General features: G+C 36.6%; 1 protein-coding gene across 9 annotated transcripts in view; it reads right to left on the bottom strand.

Moving 5' to 3' along the window:
* Positions 1–7,936: 7,936 nt before the first annotated feature.
* Positions 7,937–16,399, bottom strand: part of pcbp3 (poly(rC) binding protein 3) — an 87,380-nt gene continuing 78,917 nt past the window's right edge. For 4 of the 9 annotated variants that reach the window (XM_067444406.1, XM_067444407.1, XM_067444410.1 and 1 more), the window contains exons 16-18: positions 14,852–14,904; positions 13,147–13,316; positions 7,937–12,871 (exon numbers count right to left, since the gene is read on the bottom strand). In XM_067444406.1, the coding sequence (XP_067300507.1) occupies positions 12,817–12,871; positions 13,147–13,316; positions 14,852–14,904 (278 nt within the window). In that variant the 3' untranslated portion in view covers positions 7,937–12,816. Of the gene's footprint in view, positions 12,872–13,146; positions 13,317–14,851; positions 14,905–16,399 lie in introns of those variants that run through there. The other 5 variants (XM_067444408.1, XM_067444409.1, XM_067444412.1 and 2 more) reach the window with 2 other exon arrangements.

Here is a 16,399-nt window from a genome sequence, read left to right as displayed (position 1 = left end):
CCCCGCCCACACAATTTTTAGGTCGGGTTCAGTTTGGCCTTGCTCCATAGAGGAGCAGTAACTGTTCGGACCAATGAAATCATCAGGGCGGGCTTTAGACGATGACGGACAGATGATCAACAGTAACGTAATCATGCACGTCATCAAAGGGGCTTGGATTATATTTGTTTGAATCCTAAACGGAGAGCTTGTTTGTATATGCATTCACCTTCACAATTTCTCTCAGAAATGATGATCATGTTGGGTAAGTACTCTGTGTATCATTAAATTATGTTATTTTTTTTACAACACCAGCAAAGATCGTTTATTCCAGCGCGCGTGACAGGGTTGCCAAGTGTTTACAACAAAACCTGCCAACTACTAGACTTAAACAATAGCTTCTCGGGGGTTCTCCGGGGGAAAAATGGCATTTGGGGGGTAAAATGTGTGTTATTTTGGCAAGTTTGCCCGCTAATATTCGCACTCATGGGTCTATATATCACATAATAGTCGCTTTAACCCGCGGAAAAAAATGTGGAATTGCAACACAGTGCAGTTGAGCTCTGTCTGTTGACATTTGACAGTGCGTCGCTTCGTTGCTCTGATTGGTTGTAGGTCTATCCAATTGAGGTCTTTTCTGGTTTTCTCCAATGGAGCAGTTTCAGACTCATATTCTGACTAGAATTGATTATGACCACGTCAGGCTACAAACTCCTACAAATGCTTATGCAATAAAGTCAGCTGCAAAAATAACCCTGTCTATGCCTTGTCAGCGATAGTTTTTCACTACGTCTTTAGTAAATCCTGACAGTAGTTTTTTAATGCCAAAAGAGGGTTTGTGCTGGTGCAAGCTGTTAGTAAATCAGACCCTTAGACTCAAAATGGTGTGTGTGGAGGCCTTTAAAGAGGTTTCTTTGACCTTTCTTTTTAGCTACAGTAGATTACATACATTATTAATGTTCATCTCCACTGAAGTGGACAGTTATGAAAAGATAAAAGAAAGATGGTGGCATTCACTTATGAGAAAATGAGGCTTCTAGTGTATATCACATAAAATCTCAGTTATTAGATTCATCCATTTTAATGTGAAAATTGTCCTGTTTTCATCTCTTTTTGAAGGGCTGTATCACTCTTCCATTAGTTTAATTGTTCTACTGCCTAGTGGAAAATATTATTGCACACAGGCTGCTTTTTATTTCATAAGACTCAATCCTTTAAAAAAAAAATCTGTATAAATAAATAGATACAAATGTGAGTGCAGTTGACATACAGCAAAGTGAGAGAGTATACTAATTGTGGATAGCTCAGATAACATCAAAATGACCTGACCTTTTATTGCAGAATGAAATCTGAGCATAGTTTCAGAAATTGTTGAGATCTCTTCCCAAACACTATAGAGCAGTGGTTCTCAACCTTTTTGACTCTTACCTGATCAGCATGCCTTGTATTCCTGTTGAAGCTCCAAACAAGGAGATGTTTATTAAGAGCTGGTGCATAGTCCTTAGCCATGAACAAACTTAAACTAATTGTTTATCAAGGCAGCTCATTTTCTCTTTCAATACACCTTCACCTGAACGAATTCCCTCTTCTCAAGTGTCTTTAATGGATAAATTACTCGTGTCAACTGCCAAAAGAGAATTCTGCCTCTGTAACCATTGGACTGATTCGAGCGAATCAGTGCTGTGACAAAGCAAATCCATCTCCTCTGATGAGTTGGTTCCTGATTAAAAAATGCTTTTAACCCATTTAGATTTATCACAATTATCCTTCAAGGTCTGGCCAGAGTTTGCTGGTCACTGTCACCAATCTGCAAAGCAAGTCCCACAGCGCACCTACATTAGTCAGAGCCAAGAGGAACGGAGTGTTTCAGAGGTTAATTAAAAAAATCTACTCTTACAGCGCATAAACGCTGTGATAATCCAATGTGAAACAAACCTACGGGAAGCACTAGACGGCCTCTGTGGCGGATAAGGAGAGGTACTGAGCTGTGGAAAATGGAAATGATTTTGTCCCGCATTGTGCGTCAAACGGTCAGCCATGCGCAGAGCTGATAACAATGCAATGCCCGGAAATTTGAGAGTGGCTTCTGAACAAGCTGGAGTCTGGCAAATTCAATCAACAGTTCAAAGACTTCAGGTTTAAGCAGCATGTAGACCACAAATTTAATATAGATTTATAAATAACATTTTAAACCTTGTGATACCCCAAGAAGTGATACCTTCTAATTTGTAATGTCTGGTCTGCAGATGGTCAGTTCTCTCCTTCTGATTTAAATCTGTTAGATTAGCTTTTTTTCTATCTATTTTAAATTCAGGATTCGATTTTGTACATTGGGAATTGATTGAATCATTGGTTCATGGGTGAAGGGACATTATTTGATGTTTTTAACAAGTTTTTTTCAAGTCCATAAGCTTGAAGATGTCACGCAACATAAATATAGCTATCGTAATTTCTGCCCTATTGTGACGTACATTCACCTAAAGGATTATTAGGAACACCATACTAATACTGTGTTTGACCCCCTTTCGCCTTCAGAACTGCATTAATTCTACGTGTCATTGATTCAGCAAGGTGCTAAAAGCATTCTTTAGAAATGTTGGCCCATACTGATTGGATAACATCTTGCATTTGATGGAGATTTGTGGGATGCACATCAAGGGCACGAAGCTCCCGTTCCACCACATCCCAAAGATGCTCTATTGGGTTGAGATTTGGTGACTGTGGGGCCATTTTAGTGCAGTCAACTCATTGTCATGTTCAAGAAACCAATTTGAAATGATTTAAGCTTTGTGACATGGTGCATTATCCTGCTGGAAGTAGCCATCAGAGGATGGGTACATGGTGGTCATAAAGGGATGGACAGAGAAACAATGCTCAGGTAGGCCGTGGCATTTAAATGATGCCCAATTGGGACTAAGGGGCCTAAAATGTGCTAAGAAAACATCCCCCACACCATTACACCACCACCACCAGCCTGCACAGTGGTAACAAGTCATGATGGATCCATGTTCTCATTCTGTTTACGCCAAATTCGGACTCTAACATCTGAATGTCTCAACAGAAATCGAGACTCATCAGACCAGGCAACATTTTTCCAGTCTTCAACTGTCCAATTTTGGTGAGCTTGTGCAAATTGTAGCCTCTTTTTCCCATTTGTAGTGGAGATGAGTAGTACCCGGTGGGGTCTTCTGCTGTTGTAGCCCATCCGCCTCAAGGTTGTGCGTGTTGTGGCTTCACAAATGCTTTGCTGCATATCTCGGTTGTAACGAGTGGTTATTTCAGTCAAAGTTGCTCTTCTTTCAGCTTGAATCAGTCTGCCCATTCTCCTCTGACCTCTAGCATCAACAAGGCATTTTTGCCCACAGGACTGCCGCATACTGGATGTTTTTCCGTTTTCACATCATTCTTTGTTAACCCTAGAAATGGTTGTGCGTGAAAATCCCAGTAACTGAGCAGATTGTGAAATACTCAGACCGGCCCGTCTGGCACCAACAACCATGCCATGTTCAAATTTGCTTAAATCACCTTTCTTTCCCATTCTGACATTCAGTTTAAAGTTCAGGAGATTGTCTTAACCAGGACTACATCCCTAAATGCATTGAAGCAACCGCCATGTGATTGGTTGATCAGATAACTGCATTAATGAGAAATTTAACATGTATTCCTAATAATCCTTTAGGTGAGTGTATATCGGAGTGAAATGGCGTCTATGACGAGACACGAGAACAAATTAAGGGCAGGACTCGATTTTGTCCATTGGGAATCGATTGAATCATTAGATCAAGGGAGAAGGGACATTATTTGATGATTTGAACAAGGTAATCCCTAACGTCAAAGCTGTCATGAAACAGAAATAACGATCTTCATTTCTGTCTTACTGTGATTATCTGAGTGAAATGGCTTCTCTGATGAGAAACAATGAAAATGTAAGGACAGGACTTGATTTTGTTCATTGGAAAATTATTGAATCATTGGATTAGGGGAGAAGCGTTGTTATTTGATGATTTGAACTTGTTGAATTTGTTCCAGTCCATAACATATAAAGTTGTCATGAAACAGAAATAGCAATTATCATTTCTGTCGTTTTGTGACTTATATATCTGAGTGAAACGGTTTTCCGACGTGAAAAAAAAAAAAATTAGGGCAGGATTTGATTTTGTTCATTGGTTGACTCAATGATTGGATCAAGGTAGAAGGGTCAGTTGATCATTTGAACACGTTTCTTCAAATCCCTAAAAGTTGGCATGAAAAGGTCAAATGTAAGGCGAGAATTTAGTCCACTGGAAATTGCTGGTTTAAGGGAGAAGTGACGTTAATGTTTTTGATTAAATAATGAATATTTCTTGAATAAACACTGCAACATTCCATAAAAAAAAATAAGAATTCTCAATATATTCTCAAAAATAAGAATTTAAATATGAGAAATTAAAATACTGATAATTGTTTTAGCAAATACCGCAATTGGCTAATAAGATTATGGTGATCTAAAATTCATGATGAATTAGGACTTTAAAGATTCAGAACATTATATAATATGAAGTAGATTGACTGTAATCATTTCCAAGATTATACATGCCTGCAGTAGAGCTGTCTTACCTTTTAAATACACATTAAATGTCCTATCTTGATGAATAATTGATGAAAAAAAACACCTAATTAGTTTCCATGCCCTGTTTTACCCGACATAAAAGCCAACCTTTCTGCAATTCAGAGGGTGCCACCCATGGGACTTAAGCGTTTTGCTCTGGGATTGACAGTGAAATGTATCCTTCTCCACACATTTATGAACCACACATTTATGATCTAAAAGTGTAATTAATTTAATCTTTGCATTGGCTGCCTAACAAACTATTTAGCTAAACCTTGCTGAATATTCATTATTGTTTTTAACTTACTTAAAGGAATTTCAAAAAAGTATTTAACCTCCTAAGTCTCAGGAAAACTCTTTGAATTTAGTATTTTTGTCAGTGTTTAGAGCATAAGAAAGAAAAAAAAAGTGAAAAAGTTTATCTATACACGGATATAGCCAACAATACATTTATGGGTCAAAATGATTGATTTTTCTTTTATGCTAAAAAATCATTAGGATAAAGATCATGTTCCATGTAGATATTTTGTATACCATAAATATATCAAACATATTATAAGTAATAGCTAAGGACTTAATTTGGACAACTTTAAAAACGATTTGGTCAATATTTCGCAAATAGCTGTATCTCTGCAAAATATTGTCCTATCATAACAAACCATACATCAATGGAAAGCTTTTCAATTTATTCAGCTTCATAATTAACATTGACCCTTATGACTGGTTTTGTGGTCCAGGGTCTCATATATTATGCCATTGTCCTCATAAGTGGACACCAGGACTCAATTGTTTAAAAAATAAAATGACATGTAGGCTATAGGCAAAAAATTTTAGGCATAAAATTTTATTTTATTTTTTTAACCAAACTTAACCGGAATTAATTTGTAAACCATTTTACTTTAAGCAACATGTGGGTAAAATGGCCATATAAAAATTTTTCCCATTCAATGCAATGCATATATTCACTGTATCTCCTAGTTCTTAGAGTAACATTTTCATAATAATATCTAATATTTTATAGAAACATTGTGTAATTTCTTTCCCTATACACTTGTCTCCCAAAATGCCTGATAAAAATGCTGGTGTCCCTACAGTGGACATGTATAATATTAACGCCCTATTTTGTAACAAAAAAAGGGTCATATTTTGATTAGAAACCCCATAACATGTTCCCAAGATGTTGATTTATAACAAATTATTTGAAAATTAATCAGATTTAAATTGTAATTACAAAACATTATCATATTATCAGGTTGTTGTCCTGGTGAAGTCCTGAATGTGCTGTTGCTCTTTACAGGACATCCAGACTTCAAACTGTGGCATGTATGGTGTCGGAGAAATGGACTCAAATATAATGTCCCTGTACGTGGACAGCGGCACCCAGGAGGTTAGGTGAGACTATCTAATGTATTTTGTCAGCTGTGTTCCTAATGAATTGAGTTTTTTTTATTGTCAGCTATGCTTTATGCAACTTCAAATAGGGCTGTCAGGACAAATGGGAATTACACATTATTGGCTTTAAGTATATTTAGGATGAAGCCAGATCCCCGGGGTGCAGTTTTAATTCAGACTATTGTCAGTGGAAACCAAACATCATATCAAGAGATGGAGATATAATGAGTTAGTGCACATCTAAGAGAAATATTCTTGGAAAATAGAACACTTGAAACCATACAATTCTTTTTAATTTATCTGATTTAAGGTCACAATACAATATAATGTGTGCAGAGTTATGGAAGAACTATCCTATTAAGGTTATGCCAGCATTACCTTTTCTGAGAGTGAACCTTTCTTTCTTTTGCAGAACAGAAAAAAAAGTTCCAAACAACATTTAATAGAATTTGTATGGACCAAACAATATTTCAGAAATTAGAATACCTAATATCTTTAAATTAAACCCTCATTATCTAAATTGCTGAAAAAATATTACTAATAGCATATCAATAATACTGACCTTTTTTAAACCTCTTTGGATATGGATTTTCACTGCAGATTATACAACAATGTGGATTACTACAAAGATTACCAGCGGTAACACAGCAAACACTGAAGTTATGAAGTTATGTTTATCCTCTGGACTGTACCTTGTCTCCTCTTTTCCACAGGGAACATGTACAGCCAAATGTATTCAGGGACTTTGGGAGGGCAATCAAGAGGTGTTTTAATTTGAGCTTATTTCTGGCTGATGGGAACAAACTGAGGCCAATGACAGAGGGTGGGTAGAGGTGACCTCTCTCCCCCTGGACTGACGCGCTAATTCTGAAGCATAGCTGCGATCGAGGGCCATTCCTGCTGCCTTCCCTTGGCGTTCAGGAAAGGCCGGCAGGATCAACTGGCGATTAGCCACGCTGACATTTTTAATTTAAAGAAAATGACTTTGAGTTTTATTAGTGCTGCGGAGAACCTTGTGCAACAGAATTACAGAGGACAGCGAATAAACTTTTGTTTAAAACTGAATGAATTTTAAATAACAGTTCAGGTTGTTTGTGGTTCCCAGGTGAAACCTGTGTTTGCTGCCCATGTGCAACCTTGAATCTCGCTCTGGTTTTTAAAATGGTTTCTGAGAAAGCATCATAAAGACCTATAGCCACTGGCTACTATTGATTATGCCACCCAAGAATAACAACATCTTCAGCCTGACAATAAATCACTTTAAATGCAATTGTATAATGCTCGTTTGGGGTTATTTTAGGTAAAGCGTCCCAGAAATGTATAGGTTTATACTAAATATTAGGTTAAAGAACATCTGGTTAGTGGTTACACTAAACATTTTTGAGTCAATATCAAATACAGGTCAATTCACAAGAAGCTAATTACAACATTTAGCGACCTCTAGTGGTAAGGACCAAACAAAAGTGCATTACAGGTACATTATACAAGAGTACACACGCATATATTATGCAAACACAAACTTTTATTTTGGCTTATAAATCATGATTAATCAATTTGACAGCATTTATTAAACTTAATAAATGTTAATGGACTATTTTAATAAACTATTCATCATTAAAAGTTTTTCTGTAAACATTAGTTAATGCACTGTTTTTTATTAACTAACATTAACAAAGATTAATAAATACTGTAAGAAATGTATTGTTAGTTCACACACACACACGCACGCACGCACGCACGCGCGCGCACACACACACACACACACACACACACACACACACAAACAGTTTCCATGTTTTATAGGGACTTTCCATAGACATAATGTTTTTTATACTGTACAAACCGTATTTTCTATCCCCCTACACAGCCCCTACCCCTAAACCTACCCATCACAGGGAACATTCTGCATGGCCATTTTTTGCCCTGGTTCATTTCTCACCCTAGTGTAAATAATAAAAAAACAAGGCATCACAAAAATTCAAGGGAAAAACAAACTTTATTCTCTCCTTTTTACAAAACATTTCAAAGTTAAACTAAACTCAGCAGAAATTTGAATCTAATATAGACCTGCAAGCAGCAAATTGTCCAACATAAAATAATTACTCTGTTACATCCCCCACCCCCAAACAGAATCATTTACAGAATCACAGACAGGTCGAGAGGGCTTCAATATTTTTTTTTTTTTTTTTTTTTTTTTGCTGCTCTAGTACATTGAAAAACTGCATGACCAACAAAACGAATGTAATGATTTCACAGTGTGAATGAATGTGTATTAAAATTATGAGTGCAAATTAACCACATGATTTGCATGAGAAAAACATCATGTGATATCATGAGGTCGGGCAGAGATGAAAGATGAAAAATATATATATAAAAGCCGTTTGTAATGCCATACCGAGTTTTCCACCAAACAGTTAATCATTTTTCGACACGCCACTGCAGTCCTATACGAACGATTATTTTTATTGCATTTGTGAAATAAGTCATAACAATAGTAATAAAAAATAACAACAGCTTCCTTTGCTAAAGCATTCTGCTACTGAAAAATGTCAAAGTTACGCATGCTGCTGTCTGAATATTAATATGCATCTGTACAGTAATCTAGAGTACAGCACATAATGGACTAAACATAACATCAAATAAAACATTCCATACATATATCACAAGACATAGTCTTGTGTAAACATACAATCTAACTTAATGTATAACAGAGCCTAAGACACTGACACAAAGTACATTTCAAAGCAGTGCAAAACGTATGGTAAATGTGACAACAGGAAACTGAATGCTGAATCTAAAAAAACAACAAAATGTGTTGATTAATTCCAGATAAATTAGCCATTTAAAAGCAACAATATGACATCATTTCCGGCCATGTGCACGGATGGCTCAGCATGGCCATGTGCATACCTTTTAGAGCTCAATTCCAATATTATAAAAGTTCTGTGCTCATAACGGACATTAAATCATTAATGTAAATCAACTCTTGGGTGCATTTCTAAGATTTGGATGCAGTGCATGATACTGCTCAACAGATATCAAACAAAAATATAGAAATATATATATTTATACCCTAAATGCATGCTTTTGTATCTGATCACCTCAGTGAGAAAGCATTTTCAGTTATAAGACTGGGAAAGAAAATGGTTTCCTCTAGTGCAATTGGAAAATGGCAAAAAGGTAAACTAGAGGTTGAATAATTAATCAAATGTTGAAGCAGTTACATTCAACTTTCAGCCTCCATACCACATTTTAGACATTTAAATGTGGAGGATGAAATACATATTGATTGCTGACTGAAAAAGTTCAGATTAAAAGGGTAACTAAAAATGAATCAGTGGGCTTCAATCCTGGAAATAAATCGCTCAACTATAGCAACAACCACACTGACAGTTTTTTTTTGAAGTGTGTAATTTGTGCGCCACTAGCGGTAACAAACAAAATCGCAAAAATAATGACTTCAATCGTTTCTCTCTCTGTCGAATGAAAGTCGAAATGCCTCGGTATAGTGACTAAACAGATTCTGTGTGGAAACGCATAGTAGATTGAGTGCCTTGCCGCTAATCTTCAACATGCATGGCATGACATATTCATTTTGGAAGAAGGTAACTTATTTCCACATTCAAGCCACAAGAATTTCTCAAGAGGGTATACAGTACAATAGGTACGATTTACGGCACTACACATTCATTTTTAAGGTCTCCGTACTAGAAAAGCATTTCAAAGCCATCAGGGTCTTTTTATACTTGCCTTAAGAGACGCTTCACATTTATTAGAACATTTCTGCCCCCTAAACTCATGCCAGTCAGGTTGCTCAACAACAAAACAAAAAATCAATTGTTTTGTACCGCAGAAATTACACATTTCTTCTAGCTGGGATGAAATTATAATTGAAGGTGCCAATAGGAACAAATATGTATGCATCGTTTATAGTGTGCACAGGCTGTCTTATCTACAGCAAAACATGCCACATAAAAGCCTTAAGTCAATCAAATTTTGCATGTGAGAAAATATTCTTAGAGCTGATCAGTAAGGCTAAATCTTCAGGAGGTGACACGCTTAAGAATCATGGGTATCAGTAATTATAATAAAAACACGCAGTGACCTTAACTGAAACAAAACAACCGGTATAAAGAAACAATCATGTTTTAAGAGCAGACCAGGGTGGTACATCTGAAATCACATTTGAAATTCTAGCCTATACCCATGAACATTCCAGAGCTGAGATACAAATGACCCCCACTTATCGCTCATCTGGCTGGCCTAGGGAAAATAAAGCATTCAGTTGTATTGCCATGTAGCAGAAATACGCATGTTTCAAAAGCTGTCAGTGGAGAACGACTTTTTAGTCTCGTTTGATGCATGCAGAGCTTGCGCATGTCTGATAAATGTCATTTTTGGAGAGCAATATGAAGAAGAAAAAAACTGCCAAAGTGAAGTGTGTTGCTGAACGCTTGAGGGCAGGGTTCAAAACTAACACCAATCTTAACTCGCATTTGGTATTTGATTAATCAAATTTATCAGGGGCCTCATTTATAAAAATGTGTGTATATAGCCACGGTTACACGACTTTGAGCAGTGGTTGATGTGACGTCACACTCTGTCTCTATCACGTGATAAGAATTCACAGGTCCAAAGGGGTTACCAAACTTTGGAACGCTCTGACATGTGAAACTTTTTCGCACGAGTTTGCGTTTCCGGTCTCCAGCATTCACATGCGTTTAAAGTGAATGTTTCTAAATGTGACCGTATAACAATTTGCGAAATGTTATTCAAAAATGTCCAAATCAAATGATTTATAAAACGTCCAGATGATTTTCCTGAATGAATATAAATCACAATTCATTTTTTTTTCAGGAAATCATATATGAGTAATAAATTAATTTCATTGATGATTATCAAAGCAATTGCTCATTTGCTTATATAATAATATATTGTGATTCTCTGTTTATCTTTACATATTTACAAACAGCATTGGATTATTTTAATTACTGATATGAGTTCCAAAGATCTGTGTGCATGCTCATCGGTTGGCGTACACATAGGTACATTTTCACGCAAATTTTTGCCTTTATAATCTGATGTAAAAAATGTAGGAACAAATCCGATCGTACATGCATTTTATAAACGAGGCCCTTGGTGCAGATGCCAAAAATGCAAAATACAGTTTTTAAATAGCAGGTAAAAATGTTCAAATATCCCCGCCATTGGTAGATATGGCAAAAAAGTTAATTTTGGACCCTACATGAGAGTTTACCATACTCACAGAGGCCGTATGGTAGAGGAGCATGGGGCCGATCTCATTATCAGCACGTCTGTATTCACTTCCAAAGGAATAAAGCGTCCACATTTCTCATGCTACTGCAAAAACACATTGCATATAAAAATATTCTATAAATAATTCTGCTGTAATATATTCAATTACTTAAACTAAGGTTGTGGGCTGAATTGAAATGTCTCAGCATGCAGTAAAGCTGTGAGCATGGCTTACACATCCTCATATCCTTTGTTTTCACACTGATTTTTTTCTTCCTCTTCTGAAAGTGAATACATGAGGCTAATAATGGATTCTCTGTGTTACTCCGCATGCCACAATGACAGATGCAAACAAATCGTACAGGCGTGGTGCAAACATTCCAACTCCATCAGTTTGTATCATTATTTATGTATAAGATGCACGGTTGTACGGTACCTGGTAAGCAAAGCATAGGACCGCTGCTTTAAAAATGACAATTTCAGTCTGACCAAATGAAAGATTGGAAAGTGTAGGATTTTATTGGCTTAGCTGTACCACACCGTAGAATACGGACCGGAAAATGTGAATTCACAGTGAAAGCTATGGCAAAACAGGACACTGGTGACATGAGGTACTAGAGAGTCAAAAAAAAGAAAGTGTCTTTTAAATGAAACAGGTAATAAGTAAAGGGCCATCAGGAGCACAACAAAGGTTGAGTAGGAGGAACATTATGTGCACATTATAGAATATAAATTAGTCAGAAGTACTGAAAATACAGGACAGCAAAAGTACAGAGAGAAAACAAACTAGGTGCAATGCCATTGGCTCAAGGGTCATGTGATGCAGTGAAGGATCATGGGTAGAAATTAGAGAGTGCCCATTCCAGTGACCTCAGACGTCAGCCTAGAATAGTTAAGGGAAGAGGAAAAAGGGGACGGGTAAGGAAAAGATAGAAAAAATAGATAACATAAAATAATTCTGAAAGCATTTGACACTTCTGTACAAGAATTTCCGCCTTGTTGCTCTCCACGTTGAGTAATAATCATGCATTTCTTTCGATTCGGTCAAACTGAAAACAATCAAGCCACTGTCAAATGTAAAAAATAAAATCTTTTCCGCCTCTAAAGAAACACAGTTTCCAACATCTCCTCCATTCTGACATGCGGTTTTACTTCATTACAACATCTGCATCACATCACTAGCTCCTTGCCAACAGCATTGCTAAAATGCTATTGGATGCAATCCTTTTTTTAATTTTTTATTTTACATTTTTTCAAATCATGTTAGGCTTTGCTGTCAAACTACAAGACTTATGCAGCAACCATACTCAACTAATCTAATTTGAAATAATAAATAAATATATGACAAGATCCAAGCATTCAGCATGCTAAAATACTACACTGAAACACTGCATGACATTAACAAATCATACTACAGTTGTCCTGCTTTTCTTTTTTTTTCTTTTTTTCATTTCAGTAGTCTGTCTACATGAGTGAAGCTACTGATGAAGTTGACCATGGGGTTTAAGGGAAGGGTTGGTGAGTTCTAAGGGAAGATTTTATGTAAGGTTTATTGGGAAACAGCTGCTGATAGCTTCAGATAATGAAAGCAGTTTGGGGCTTCAGGATGTAGTCATTGATGAGGGGTCATTCCACATGGCTGCCACGTCTCTGAACCTGCCATCAGAACCGTGGGAAAGCAATATACATTAGTATCGCCCCGGCCGCTACCCTGCAAGCCTCAATATCACACAAAAGAACAGATTTAGAGGGTCTGTGGCTAAACATCTCCGATTCCCCAAACACATCGCTAGGAAAACAGAACACTGTTGCATTTGCGATGAGCCTAACTGAGCTTCTTTTAAGAATCAGTGTTGAGCTAGAACAGCAAGTTAGGTTACTGCAGTTTGGAAGAAAATGCCAACACTTTGGTGAAACGCTGACGGGCTCACCTTGCGTTGATGAGGTACTGGGCAAGGCTGATGTTGGCGGGGGTTCCTGTAATGGTGATCTGGCGCTCTGATGACCCTTCCATGGCATTAGCTATTTTGATCTGCGCTCCAGACATCTGACGGATCTCGTTGATTTTGGTTCCCTGGCGCCCGATTATGCAGCCTATTAGCTGGGAAGAAAGCGCAAAGGTTCTTAAAAGACTGTCAAAAAGAAAAGTTTTGTTTATTCGTTATACAGAAAGTATTATCTGTTTTGTAGTATTTAAATTAGATGTGTAACCCCAAACTTTTGTGTAAGTCACCAATAAATTGACTTAAAGGGTTAGTTCACCCAAAAATGAAATGTATGTCATTAATGACTTATACCCTAATGTCGTTCCACACCCGTAAGACCTCCGTTCATCTTCGGAACACAGTTTAAGATCTACGTCTCTCATCCGGATTTGTGCCTTCAGGCAGGTATGTTACATAGGTATCATAGCTATCAAAATCCAGTGTTCTGTATTTTGCGTACGTGAGTTTTTGCTGTCGATGGCTATTGCTGCGCGTTTAGCTAGAATGCAAACCCATTGGGCCACTGAATCTGCATTAACGACAACAGCTGGGGCAACAGCCTTAGTCCTAATGGGTTGTTATCATAGCTATCAAAATCCAGTGTTCGGCATTTTCCGTACGTGAGTATTTGTTGTAGCTGACATCAATTTTATTTTTGAGTGAGCTAACCCTTTAAAGCCCTATTCAGACGGTAATTGTTTCTTGTGGGGTCGTAAGGTATTTTCATAATTTACAGGGGCTAGTCAGTGATTTTATTGCTGTCCGAATCCAGAATGTCAGTGTTTTTTCCCCAACACCCGCATAAAAATCCCTGGCCGAATTACCTGCTTTTTGACAAACACCAAGGTCGTGTGGTAATTTTAATTGCTGTCCGAATCCACATCTCTGAGTTTTCAAGAAAAGATTGTTTCAAAATGAACTGTTTATATCCTTTCTGACCGTGGCGGATCACCGTATCATTGCATTTTCCTATAATGTGGATGCATTTTAAAGATGTAACCTACACATTTATAACTGAAATGCTGGAAAGTATTTACAAGAATAAGCTGTCATCACCGCTCAAAACAGAAAGAAAGAAAAAAACATGTAAACATTTGAAATGAGACGTTATTATGGCAGTAATTAATGTTATATAGGTTAAATTTCCACATTTTTTAAATTATTTAAAAAAAAAATAATTTAAATTTAAAGAGAGATTTAAATGAATAATGTCCTATTATTAAATTAAATAATATTTTATTCCAAGCATATGACATTTTTACAGTAGACAATCATTCGACTGACCACGTGAGCATATTCACAGGTGCGTAGGATCGCAAAACTCGCTTCTCCACCGGGAATAAATCACCATCCGAATGAAGTTTTATCACTGAGGTGGCATGCAAATTTATTTTTCCAGACGTCCACATGAGAAACAATTACCTTCCAAATAGGGCTTTAGAAAACTATTTTTAAGAGGGATTTTCAGACAATCCATGAGACTTGTCGTAGATTTGTTCTTGAAAGACCCTGACATGGACTCTACATAAGACTCAAAGTATTCTCAAATAAACAAATTCGTTTTTTTTTGTCTTCAGTTATGACAGAAATTCTTTTAAGATTGTTGACAAGGGACTGAGAGTAAAAACTGAACATCAATCTTTATACTCACATCATTGGGAATGGTGAGTTCATGAGTACTGGCCGGGGGACTGGCATCCAGACCTGGATCAGAGAGCAAAGGGAAGCTCGAGAGACAGCCTAGGATAAACAGCACTGCATACACAATCACGATGGTGTCAACACTGAGCTTGAGCTTTTAGAAGACTAGTGACCTTAATGGACCAGGTGCAGAGTGCAAGGAACTCTTAGTCCTCCAGAGGATTTTTATAAAGAGCTGTTTTTCCTCTTAAACCATAAATATCTCTAGCTCACACTTGTCATCTGTCAAGGCGACAAGTTTCCTATACTAGTGTATGTCCTTGGTCTGACACAAACATATATTTGGTATGTGTGTGATATACTGTACGTGTGAATAGCAAAGCGTGTTCTACTCAGCGCAAGGCATTGGGTTTGCCCTTAGTAACAGCTTTAAACTGAGCATGTATTAGACAGTGTTTATCAAGATGAATACGTAATGAATTGCTTGATGGAAGATGTGTTGTGGTCTGTGAAATCAAAACACTGATATGCTTCTCTTACACCAGTTTCTGAAGGGCAGGAAAAAACACTTTTTGTGCCACTTGTAAATTTTTTCGAGCATAAAATTCTACACCATTAGTCCCCTGTACGTGACAATGTTGCATAAGCAGCAAAACGTCACTATATCTTTTATCCTGGGTCTTAGCAGAACAGGATTAGGTGCTTCAGAAAAAGTTGACAAAAAAATAAATAAAATAAAATAAGCACCAAGGAAAAGAACATTTGAAAAGAAAAATGCAAGGTGAGTTAGTATAACAGTAAGATGTAATTTTCTGAAATTTATGACTAAGCTTTTTCCTTAAAGTTAAAGGGTTAGTTCACCCAAAAATGAAATTTATGTCTAAATATAAAATATCTTAAACTGTGTTCCAAAGATAAACCCGAGGTCTTACGGGTGTAGAACGACATTAGGGAGAGTCATTAATGACATCAATTTCATTTTTGGGTGAACTAACCCTGTAAATCTTAAGTTTAAGAATTTAGAAAATAAATAAGAAATAGTGGTAGATTGTTTAAAAAAAGAAAAAAAATATTAAACACTAACAAATAAAAAACTTCTAACCAAATTGTTGTTACAAAATAAAATAAAGCACTGCCCAAACCAAACCAAACTAAATAAATGAAAAAGACAAAATGAAAAAGAAAACAATACAAAAGAAAACAAAAAACAAGACAAAAGGAAACAAAAGAAAACAAAAAACAATACAAAAGAAACAAAAAAAGAAAAGAAAACAAGACAAGACAAGACAAAAGGAAACTAAACAAAACTAAAAGAAAACAAAAGACAAAACAAGAACACAAGGAAACAAAACAAATCAAAAGAAAAGAAAAGGACAAAATGAAAAAGAAAATACAAAAAAAGAAAAAACAAGACAGAAAAGAAAACAAAATGAAACAAAACAAGACAAAGCAAAACCAAAAAAACAGGAACATACATTTTTAAACAAACAGCACCACCCCTCCCCCAAAAAAGTGACAAAGTGAAGAGCAACCACCACGGGCATGTCATGATGCTTGA

Source organism: Pseudorasbora parva, chromosome 5 (assembly GCF_024679245.1).
Source record: "Pseudorasbora parva isolate DD20220531a chromosome 5, ASM2467924v1, whole genome shotgun sequence".
Classification (NCBI taxonomy): domain Eukaryota; kingdom Metazoa; phylum Chordata; class Actinopteri; order Cypriniformes; family Gobionidae; genus Pseudorasbora; species Pseudorasbora parva.
This window is presented reverse-complemented; position numbering and strand designations above follow the sequence as displayed.